Source organism: Borostomias antarcticus (genome assembly GCF_949987555.1).
Source record: "Borostomias antarcticus genome assembly, chromosome: 21".
Lineage (NCBI taxonomy): Eukaryota > Metazoa > Chordata > Actinopteri > Stomiiformes > Stomiidae > Borostomias > Borostomias antarcticus.
In genome coordinates, this window is record NC_140254.1 from 9,153,288 (window position 1) to 9,165,787 (window position 12,500).

General features: G+C 50.1%; 1 protein-coding gene across 1 annotated transcript in view; it reads left to right on the plus strand.

Annotated features, from left to right (window-relative positions):
• csmd2 (CUB and Sushi multiple domains 2) overlaps positions 1-12,500 on the plus strand; it is a gene marked incomplete at both ends in the record, with an annotated part of 339,405 nt that overhangs the window by 229,265 nt on the left and 97,640 nt on the right. The window contains 6 exon segments of the mRNA XM_084454911.1: positions 1-73; positions 1,148-1,286; positions 1,613-1,800; positions 8,849-9,043; positions 9,587-9,703; positions 11,201-11,314. The exon segment at positions 1-73 is cut by the window's left edge and continues 119 nt beyond it. Coding sequence (XP_084311037.1) covers positions 1-73; positions 1,148-1,286; positions 1,613-1,800; positions 8,849-9,043; positions 9,587-9,703; positions 11,201-11,314 — 826 coding nt within the window.

The window sequence follows — 12,500 nt, forward strand, 5'->3', positions numbered from 1 at the left end:
GGGGCGGGCAAGATCACCTGCACCGAGATCAACAGCCGTTTCTTCTGGCAGCCTGACCCGCCCACCTGCTCAGGTAACGACCCGCCCACCTGCTCAGCTAACGTGGACGCGGACGTGTGTGTGTGTTGTAGCATTGGGCGCGTGTGTTTCGAAAGCCAGGGTCGCCGCTTATCCGTCCTCCTGCGCGGATGATGTACGGGCCCAGCCGGGGCGGGGGAGAGTTGTAGACCCAACTAGCGGAGGCGTCCATTATCCTGCTAGTGACGGATGCGCTGACCTTCCTGATTCGCGCCGGAGGTGTTTAGTGTTTTGAAAGAAACAACGCCTGAGCGCTTTAGAAGGAGTCGGTCCAGCGCTTAGGGCTGTGAGACACGACTACTCTGGAAACCCTGAGCTGAATCACAAGTGACTAACTCAATAGCCCTGGTCCCTGAGACACTCTGCCCTCCTACTGGGAACGAGAGAGGAGGGAGGGGGAGAGAGAGAGAGAGAGGGAGAACCTTGAAAGAGAGATAGACAGAAACGGAGATAGACAGTAGAGGAGATAAAGGTGTCGGTAATTAACAGTGGCAATTAAGCCTTTGTAATTAAGCAATTGTAATTAGCTGCCTTGTTCAATCAGAGGTTGTCTTAATGAGTTTGAGAGCATCTCAGGATACACAAACACGGGCCGGCCCAGGGTTCCAGGTGATGGGCCTCGTCGGCGCTGCTGTCGGCAGGAATTAGCTGTGTCACTGTCACGACGCGAAGGAGCCCGATAGGAAAGCCACGGCGACTCGTGGCCATAACTAATAGCTCATAGCACTGAGAAACCTGACACGGGTTTGGAATTCAACCAAATGGATTTCAATTGTTCTTTTTTTTCCCCAACAACTCGCCGTGTACTTCAGAGTGAAAGTGCCGGGGTTCGGAGTCAATGGCGGAGTCAATGGCGGAGTAAATGGCGGGGTCGGTGGCGGGGTCAGTGGCTTTCACTAAAGCTGTCTGGATCAGAAAGCCAATTTGAGAGCTAGTTAGGGAAATGCCTGCCGCAGGTCTACTGGAGGCTAAAACGATGCCAAAAAATGTTCAATTGTCGTGGTTTTTTCCCCCCATGTTTCACTTCTCTTTCCTCTAACCCTGTGCTGGACCCTCTCTCTCTCCGTAGCTCCGTGCGGGGGGAACCTCACTGGGCCCAGCGGGCTGATCCTGTCCCCGGAATTCCCCGAGCCCTACCCCCACGGCCGGGAGTGCGACTGGACCGTCTCCGTCACCCCGGACTATGTCATCGCCCTCAACTTCAACCAGTAAACCTTCAAAAATTCTCCACGTGTAGATATGATAACCATGTTGGCTGACGCCTCTCAGTTAGTCATTGGTAGACGTATACGCGTGGATTCCTGTGCGTTATTACAGTATTAGTACTGTATGAGTAGATGATCAACTACATGGACTAGAGTAGTAGTAGAGCAGTAAACTAGCCTAATAAAGTGTTGCTCATACAGTGAGGAGTATTTTCTGAAAACGTACAGGAAATGGCGCCGGCGCATCTGTCCTGACTCGGGGATGACTAAGGACAGGTGTGATGCGGTCTGTGGTTTCTCTCTCCGTGCCCGTGCGTCCGTCTCACCAGGTTCAGCCTGGAGCCCAGCTACGACTTCCTGCACATCTACGACGGGCCGGACTCGCTGAGCCCCCTGCTGGGCAGCTTCTACGGCACGGACGTCCCGGAGCGCATCGAGAGCAGCTCCAACACGCTCTTCCTGGCGTTCCGTAGCGATGCCTCGCTCAGCAGCAACGGCTTCGTACTGCAGTACACAGGTAGGCCACGCCCCCCTCCCACACAGTACACAGGTAGGCCACGCCCCCTCCCCCACGGTACACGGCTAGGCCACGCCCTCCCCCCACAGTACACAGCTAGGCCACGCCCCTCATCCACGGTACACAGATAGGCCACGCCCCTCCCCCACAGTACACAGCTAGGCCACGCCATCTCCCCCACAGTACACAGCTAGGCCACGCCCCTCCCACACAGTACACAGCTAGGCCACGCCCTCTCCCCCACAGTACACAGCTAGGCCACGCCCCCTTCTCCACAGTACACAGATAGGCCACGCCCCCTCCCACACAGTACACAGGTAGGCCAGCCCCCGCCCGCCCCCCCACAGTACACAGCTAGGCCACGCCCCTCATCCACGGTACACAGATAGGCCACGCCCCTCCCCCACAGTACACAGCTAGGCCACGCCATCTCCCCCACAGTACACAGCTAGGCCACGCCCCCTCTCCATGGTACACAGATAGGCCACGCCCCCTCCCACACAGTACACAGCTAGGCCAGCCCCCCCCCCCCCCACGGTACACGGCTAGGCCACGCCCCCTCCCCCACAGTACATAAGTAGGCCATGCCCCCTCCGCCCACAGTACATAGGTAGCCCCCCCCCCCCCTCCTTACTGTCTGGAGGACTTATGTGTTGGTGTGAGAAAACAACAAAAGATTATTTATTTTTTTCTGATGGTTGCGTTTCTTGTCGGTTACTTGTTTTGCTTGACAGTTTTGAGAGAAAGTCTGTTATCCAAGTCTTGCCCTGTGGTGTAGGAGCTAAAAAAGAAACATGTTTTTCTTTTCGGAGTTTTCAAATTCACCCCTCCAGCTGTGCACAAATGGGTTTTTCAGCGCCACTATCGACCACTGCGTTGGTCCTTTTTACCTTTCCCAGTGTTTCAAATCCAAGGTGAGATTAGCTCTGGAAATTGCCTCAGAGGAAGAACATGGGCTCTTATGTGTGTGCAGTCTCCATCACACCCAGCCACCAACACACACACACACATCAACACACACACACAATCACTAACACACACACACACACACATCAACACACACACAACCACTAACACACACACACACACTAACACACACACGCGCACACACACACACACACAAACACTAACACACACACACACACACACACACACACACACACACACCAACACACATACACCAACACACACACACTCTGTCTCTCTCTTTCACATGCACACACACACACACACACACTCACCCTCTCTCTCTCTCACACACACACACCCTTCTATGTGTGCTCAGTGGTGTGTCGCCTGCTCAATTAACGACCTCACTCCTGCTTGCGGCACACTATGAAAGACTTATGGAAATGAAAATCCAGAGCTGCTGTTAGCTGGACCGTTGTTTGATCCGCCTCTCCACCCACGCTTCAAACCCCCGTCATAAACGGGAACAAAAGTGGGTTTGTCGCTTCCGCTCCCGAGCGCGCTGACTGGCCGACATTTCCACCGGGCGAGCGGAGCCTTCGTTTTCTCCCGGGGCGGGGAACGATCGCAGACACCCTCTGACGCGAAGCGGTTGGCAGTTGGTGGGAGCGTATCTCTTGGTGTTTGCGTGCGAGTGCGTTCGACCTGGCGTGTGCGCACAGTAAACGCTTCTCTAAACGCCCCGTTAGACTAAACAAACTCCGAATGACAGCGGGCACGGCCAGAGGGGGCGATGCTTCATGCTACGCTATGCTAAGCTAAGGCTCATGCTATGCTATGCTATGCTAAGCTACTGTAAGGCTCCAGCACTCTGTATTATGCTACGCTATGCTAAGCTAAGGCTTATGCTACGCTATGCTAAGCTAAGGCTCCAGCACTGTATCAATTTCATCCCTTTAAGAGCGTGTATAGTTCCTATTTTTTATTTGTCCCAATCCCATATCAACCCCCGGCTCTTAACTCTGTGGTGGATATGTAGATCTGAAAGGATGGGATAGGACTAAGCAAAGGGAGTATGTTCAGATGCAGTTTCTTAAACTGTCGAGGTGTTGCCGACGCCTACTCAGTCTTGGAATGCTCAGAGATGGAAAGATTGTGCGGCCAACGTACCGTGTCTCGTTCAAGTAAAAAGCAGCTTTAGGGTAGCGGAACAGCGCCAAGCTTACAGCTTCTTAGAGTGCACCAGAGCTGGGGTTTAGAGCTGGCCAGGCTACTGATGTTTTACACCTACGTTAGCAATGAGTGACGTGTTTTTGCAGACTGCCAGGTTAAGATAGCTAGCTAATGTTAGCTAGTGCTAACGCTTGCTGCCTCTGCAGCTTTGCCAAAAACCGACCGCTGCCGTCATCAGAACAGCCGTTTACAGCCTGCGCTGTAGCCCAAAAAACTTTTTGCAAAAAAAGCCTAGAGCTCACGACGCTGTAACGCTAAAAAGCACTTGGAACACAGCTCTCGTCTCTATAGCGCCCTAGAGCTCATTACTGATTGTAAACTATGAGAAAACAGCGGCAGCTCTAAAATACAGCTTGTCCGTGGACACGCACCCTAATACTGTACGCAGGGTTGCCAAGTTTGACCAAAAGCTTGGAGTGAGATTTATCCCCTTCCCGTTAATTTTATTGTCGGGCGAGTTGTTGACGGGGGGGTGGCGCTAACAGAGATTTTTGAATTGTGAAGTGTGGCGTGAGAGCGTGAGAAGAGGCTGAAATGCCTATTGGTAACGGTGACTGTACGTCACCTATCCCATGTTTTCAGATCTATCTGAGAGTAAAGCTTAGAGTACAAGCTTCTCTGTTGGAGGAAAGTTTGGATGTCCGTGCTCACACTGAGCAGAAACGCACCCAGAACTCCAGAGTCGGGCGCTGTAGGCAGGGGCGTAGGTTTGATTTGAGCTTTGGTAGGGACACACTGGGTTGTTGTTGTTTCACGTAGTCTGGATTGAATCTGGGTGGTGGCTGAATCAGATTAATTTCCATCGCCACTGATTGGGCAATGTGACAACGAATGACAAGGTTTATCCACAAAACCTACATCTGTTGAGTCAGACTATAATCTCACCTGTAACCCTGATGCACCTCCTGCCACTCCTGATCCTGCCTTTCTGCTGCTTTGACCAAAAAAAAATCTAATGTCCATTTTTGTCTTCTTTTTTTCTGGTGGCATTTTGCCCTCCACTCACCATCTATCATAAAAGGGAAATGATTGACAATAGCAAACTACTTGCAGACATGAAACACTCGTTTCCGTGTAGCCTACAGCCTATTCTGTGTAGCATATGAAATATGAACATAATTACACTGGACTTGGACTTTTGAACTGAATTGCATAAACAAACCAGACGTCTACGTTGTTTGTTTAGCCTACTATGCAATTCAGTGGGCGAGTGAACCTAGCTGGTCATTGCTCAAACCTAGGAGTTTGCAACGGTTATACCAAAACTGATTTATTACTAGCTAAAGACAACTGTTATGACAACATTACAGCACCTTATCTCTGTCTCAGCAAACGTTACGAGACCTAACGTTATACAGTAGCTACTGTAATAGCTACAGTCAATAGCTCTGACTAGCTGCACCACCAGCTAGCACTAACATTACAGTTTACATAGGCATTTAGTAGGACGCAAACTAAACTATTATCATCGATACAACTTTGTACAGAAAAATAATTGTCGGTCAACATATTTTATTCCCTATTGTTCAATAACTTCAATCTTACTTGTTGCCTAATCAAAATTCCCGCTGTTGCCCACAGTCGATGCTCGATGTGCTGTGAGCTGTGCGCTGAGCTCGCGAGGCAGGCACTCGCTGGGTCACAGAGGCGAGGGAGGGAAAGTAGGCTACTGTACGTTGTTGATTGGATAGCTTGCTGAACGCAGCTCTCAACCAGGCCTTAATTCCCAACCGTTTTGCTTTCACAAGTTGTGAATGGTAATTAAAAACTACAGTTTTTACTCTGTATTATTTTTAGTAGGGACAATTCGTGTTTCCGTGGCTTTGGTATGGACATGTCCATAGCGTCCATACCTAAAACTACTAAAACTACACCTATGGCTGTAGGTAACGCGGAGGAGAGGAGAGGTTCCCATCAGCCTCCAGCTCTCGCTGAGCTTCGCCCCGTAGCTCCGCCCCCGGTGACACCGTGGTGCTGTGTGTGATATTTCCTCAACTCCTCTCTCTCCCAGTAATGCTTAGAGCAGTGTGGGATGTCGTCTGGCCAATCTGGGGGAGCAGATGGACTCAGTGTGTCTCCACACAACTCTCCCGCTCCCAATTCCAATCCTCCACACTAATGGGCCGTAACCAAATAATACATAAATTACTGCCTCAGCTTGAAAACACACACACACACGCGCACATCTATACACATACACACACCCACCCACACGCACACACACACACACATACACACACTAACACACACACACACAGTCTGGTGAGACCTGTCTGGTGAGGGGTTTTGGTGTGTTTGGGGAGCAGAGTTGTCCTGACACGTCATCATACTGTAGGTGTTCAATCTGCTCCCCGGAAATCACATTTTGACAGCTGCCTGGGGCGCCGCACCATCCAATCAGCTCGTCCTCCTCCGTCCGCGTCTGGCCACGTCTGATTAGCTGCAGAGCTGAGGCTCCTCCCACCTCGGTCACAGTTAAATAACGCACACACACACATCTTCTCTCTATCTCTCTCTCTCGTCCCCCCCCGTCCCCCGTCCCCCCCACACACACACACACACACACACCACACACACACACAGGCAGGTGCATGGACACACACGCACACACATAAACATACACACAGGCAGAGGTGCACACACACACACCACACAAACACAGACACACTCTCTCTTTCTTTCTCTCTCTCTCTCTCTCCATCCCTTGCACACACACACACACACACACACATACACACACACACACACACACACACAGTTATCTAAATTGGCGCACTAGGTGGTGGCCGGGGCCCCGGTTGAGCATGGGCCCCTTAGGGCCAGGATTATGAAGGTAGATTTGGGTCAAAACTCGAGAGGTTGTAGATTCGATGTGAGAACTTGTACAATAAAGATGTGCACTTGTATCTTGATATTTCTATTTTATAAATCTACCTTCATACAGGATTCACACCTTCACGCCAGCTCAATACATTATCCCTTCCCTGGTCTGGGTCTGGGTCTGGGGAGAACAGGGCTTGGTCTGGGGGGGGGAGAGGGCTGGGGTCTGGGGTCTGAAGAGGAGGGGGGTGGGGTTAGGAGAGGAGGGGGCTGGGTCTGGGTCCAAATCAGTCATTGATTGGTTGTTCAGCTTGTGTGAGGGGTCGGGGTGAACAGACGGCACACCTGACTGGACCTTGTTTGTCTGAAGAGTAGCCGCTAGCCACCTGGTCAACACGCCCTCCATATGCACAACCGATACGGAGGCCATCTTATGACACTCGGAACGACAACAACAACTACAGCAGCAGCAGCATAGAGATTTGAGGTCAAAATATCTTGCTGTATTCAGATCTGTATGGAAATACAGAACACTTCTTGTCTTGGTTTTTCCAACACTTCTTGTCTTGGTTTTTCCAACACTTCTTGTCTTGGTTTTTTGAGGACACTTTTGACCAACCATGATTTTTATTTTTTTATTTGTATTCGGTCATTTTATTAACACCCTTTCCAGTTCACAAGAAGATCTAAATTGAGCTGGCGTTGTAGCTTATGTGAAATCCAATCAAACTTTATTTAGATAGTGCATAGAGGCAACACAATGCACTTTGCAGAGAGAAGGGGGAGGGTGGGGGGGGGCGACAAACTGATCCTAGCCCTTAATTTTCACCTGGGAACAGAAAAACAGTTTTCGTTAAGTTAAGTTAAGTTAAGCACAGGTGTGATGTTTCGCCAAACGCAGAAGGAGCATAGGACTCAGCTTCTCTCTCTCTCTCTGAGCTGTGAACTCAGAGATGAAGCGAACTCTGTTTATCTGACGTTTATTTGAGGTCTTGGTGGCGTTCGGGGCGTATTAAACAAGGTTCTGTCCTACCTGGGAGAGTGACGGAGATCTGGATTGAGCTGGACACTTGTCTCATGTTTATTCACACCGAGGTGTAGAGAGCAAGTGAGTGATTGATTGATATGCGCTTGACGGATGGGTGCGCGCACACACACACACACACAGTGTGGCTGGGCGGTGTCGGCTGCCGGCTGAGGGATGTCTGTGTTCCGTCAGCAGACCTTGGACCAGAGCGACGCCACTCTCAATCAGCTGCCTGTCTGTCTGCCTGTCTGTCTGTCTGTCTGTCTGTCTGTCTGTCTGTCTGTCTGTCTGTCTGTCTGTCTGTCTGTCTGCCTGCCTGTCTGTCTGTCTGCCTGTCTGTCTGCCTGCCTGTCTGTCTGTCTGTCTGTCTGTCTGCCTGTGTTGCAGCCGTTAAACTAAAATGATTGATTTTGTATTTGGTAAATGCTTGGGCTGGTTTAACTTGAAGTTTGACAGTTGAAATCAATTCGATAAGAACAGCTTTATTTTGCCTATTTAGGGGCCTATGATTTTGATGAGATTGCTTTTGATTTGGGATGGGTGTCTTGGACGCGCGTTTTGCGCACCACACATTAGGTTATAGGATCAGGTGATTCTATGGCAGGAAGAAAGGAACCTAAATGTTTGGTGATTCAAGGCGGTGGTTGTCAACAGTTTTTTGATCGCTATTTAAGTTTTCGGTGGCACTAAAGCCCTTTTTCGTTTCCTTTGGATGTTATCGTTATTTAGCAAACAGTTTGGAATGATATGGAATGGTGGAATAAACGTTGTTATTTTTTAAGCTGCGACCGACATTGTTTATTGGAAGTGAGTCAAGCGGACCCCGTCTCGAAAGCCACGGCTTTTAACAAGAAAAGCCGACAGCCTGTCTGTCTGTCTGCCTGCCTGCCTGTCTGTCTGTCTGTCTGCCTGTCTGCTTGCTCCTCTACCTCCGGAGGGAGGGAGGGAGAGAGTGCAGTGGACAAGGGATGTAACTAGCAACAAGAAATTAAGGTCACTTGTAAATATTCTCTTCTCTTGTTCCTCTTCCTCTCCTCCTCCATCCCCCCCCCCCCACAGAGAACCCCAGGGAGTCGTGCTTTGAGCCGGGGGCGGTTCGCAACGGGAGCAGGGCGGGCTCCGACCTCAAGCTGGGCTCCACCATCACCTACTTCTGCGACAGCGGCTACACGCTGGAGGGAGACGCCACCCTCACCTGCATCATGGGGAGCGACAGCAAGCCCAGCTGGAACAAACCAAACCCCATCTGCATCGGTAGACAACACTCTGGGGTTCTGTCTTTTTTGGGGGCGGGGGGGGGGGTTATAGTTCACCAACAAATGGTAACAGTTAACTGTTAATCATATTTGTCGGTGTGCAAAGAGGAATAGGTCTGCTACAAATATGGGTATACTTATTATTTTTTATTTTTTTGTTAAAAAAAAATATGGGTATACTTATGTGTGCACGTATGCACACGCACACACACTGGTGGTAGTTTTTAAGAACGGGGGAAGAGTTCAAGCCTCATCTCTCCTGGGTAACCCAGAGGGACACTTACAAAGCATTGCAATTTCAGTGTGGCTAACGCCAGGGACATCTCCCACCACATCTGACAAGAAAAGTAATCTGGGACCAACAGAATGGAGGAAAACTGAGAAATGGAATCTCTAACCTTACCTCTCTCTCTATCTCCCCCCCTCCTCTCTCTCTCTCCCCCCCCCCTCTCTCTCTCTCTCTCCCTCTCTCTCTCCCTCCTTCTCTCTCTCTCTCTCTCTCTCCCTCTCTCTCTCCCCCTCTCTCTCTCTCTCTCTCTAGCTCCATGTGGGGGGCAGTATTCGGGGTTGGAGGGTGTGGTGTTATCTCCTGGTTTCCCCGGCAACTACAGCAGTGCCAGGACTTGCCTGTATTCGGTGGCGGTTCCGTCCGACTACGGTGAGCCTGAGAAAATGCGCACACACGCGCACACACACACACACACACACACACACACACACACACACACACACACACACAGTCATGTCGTGTACGCGGCACACACTTCCCCTACCTCTTTCTCTGTCTCTTCCTGGCTCCGTTTCTCTCTCTCTCTCCCTCTCTCCCTGCGGGTGTGTGTGGGGGAGATAGCGTTGTTATTACCAGCGTTTCTCCGGAGGTGGGAGGAGTTCTGTCCCAGAACGCGTCCCTCGGTCCTCCCACGCCGGGAGAACCTGCCTGTCAGGGTCGGGCTGCGCCGGGGGTCACCCCTCTGGTCTGGTCCGGGGGTCGACCCTCTGAACGGAGGAGGCCGACTTCCCCCGGAAACCCCTGACAGGAAACATTCCATGCCCGGCCGATGACGACGGTGGGGAGGAAGTCAGAATAATCAAAAAAACACATTTGCATTTTTGCAATCCCGGGCGCTCTCTGGTGCGCAACCAAGAAAAACCTTGTTTGTCTCTCCCTGCACTCCTCTCTACAGTCATCTGAACTTCAATACTTCACCTCGTGGCGAGAGCAACAACGACAGTGGTGGTCAAATAATTATTACACCCCTCAACCACGAGGGGCAGTAGAGCACTGCTACAGTGTAGTAGGCTACTGGGCGTCTCTGATGATCTGGTTGCTGTTGCTTATAGACTAATGTAGGCTACGTTTCTCAGTTTGACCGGTCTGAATTGCAAACTGCTTTTCTGGATTAGCTACAGCAGAGACAGTAGCCTACATAACATTGGTTATTAAAAGGGCTATCATTTTACCAACTGATCAGACTTCATTCATTCTTTAGATTCAAACCTGGAAACTCAGAAATCCCACATTTTCAACGATGCACGTACAACATTAAATATACAATCAATAAATATCACTAAACCAGTGAAGACTATTTAATTTCAACCCTTATTTACCAAGCCGTGTAGCTAGTCTTGAGTTATCTAGTTCTCCAGGCTGATGAGACACTATGCAGGAAACCTGAGCCGTTTCCTTGATTGATGCTGTCATATCCTGTTTTTTTTGTGTCTTTTTTTGTATCTTTTATTTATGCTTCCTTCCCTTTACATCGTTTTCTAGTCAGCTCATTCCATCAAACAATCCCTTTGTGTCATTCTTCTTGTTGGCTCTGCCTTCTAATGAGAAGGGTGGGGCGTTCTGAGGCCTGCAGCCCCACCTGCACCTGTGGCCGTTTGGGCCAATCAACCGTGCTCTCTCTCTCTCTCTCTCTCTTTCTCTCTCTCTCTCTCTCTCTCTCCTGGACCGCTGCTGCACCTTTCATCTCGCAAACAAGTCATTTACAGTTCCAACAGTTTTGTCACGTACACTGGTGGCTGCTGTTTAGAAAGCTTTGATTTGACTGATGATGTTAAAGTTGTTGAAAATATGTGAACTTTCCTCTCAGTGTTGACAGTGTTGCACTTCCTGTGTCGTGACCTCCGTCTTCCTGTCTGTGTTTCCCAGTGGTGTTCAGCCAGTTTGCGTTCTTCCAGACGGCCCTGAACGACGTGGTGGAGGTGTACGACGGAGCCACTCAGCACACACGCATCCTCAGCTCCCTGTCTGGGGCACACACAGGTACACACACACACACGCGCACGCACACACACAGGTACACACACACAAACACACGCACACACACACACACACGCACGCACACACACAGGTACACACGCACACACGCATCCTCAGCTCCCTGTCCGGGGCACACACAGGTACACACACACACGCACGGCACGCACACACACACACACACACAGGTACACACGCACACGCACGCACACACACACACACACACAAACGCACACACACACACACACGCACACACACAGGTACACACACACACGCACGCACACACACACACACGCACGCACACACAGGTACACACACACGCACGCACACACACACACACAGGTACACACACACACACACGCACACACACACAGATACGCACGCACACACACACAGGTACACACACACACACGGGTACACACACACACAGGTACACACGCAGCTACACCTCTACATACGTGACCCCGTCACCGCCGGTATTATTAGCTGATATTTAAATTAGGTAATATGGGCGGAGAATGTTCCGCTTTCTATGCAAATGAACATTATAGCAAAATCCGCCCAATTCACAAAGATCAGCGCCAATTACATCAAGCAGTTAAAGTGAAATTCATTCCGTTTTCAGAGACGTGGTGGTATTTAAGCGCAAGGGGTGTGTCATGGCCAGCCTTTCCTCTGATCATGGCAGCAGTGATTGTTGCGAGGTGAAGAGAAGAGAGAATATTTAGAAGAAGAATGTCACTTTTGATTTAACACTAGAACCACCGCGGCTCACTATATACCTATATCGGCCGGTAGGACTGAGTTATATGTAAGCTAGTAGGACTGAGTTATATGTAAGCTAGTAGGACTGAGTTATATGTAAGCTAGTAGGACTGAGTTATATGTAAGCTAGTAGGACTGAGTTATATGTAAGCTCTGCAGAGCGAGTATTGTGTACTGCAACACTACCAGCATCATGAGGAGCCACAGGCTAAACAGACGAAAATTATTCACACCAACTGCTGCCCTCCCTCCACAAAAACAAGAGGCGATAACCCAGAAAAAATAGTTAATATGCAAAGACATGCGTCAAGTAAGTGTGTGTCGATGGTGAGGGATTTGTTTGTTTATGTAGAGAAATGGAACCCTGTTATAAAGTCTCTTCTCGCGGGACGGTAACGAGCAGGATAGCTCAACTGTATGACACCAC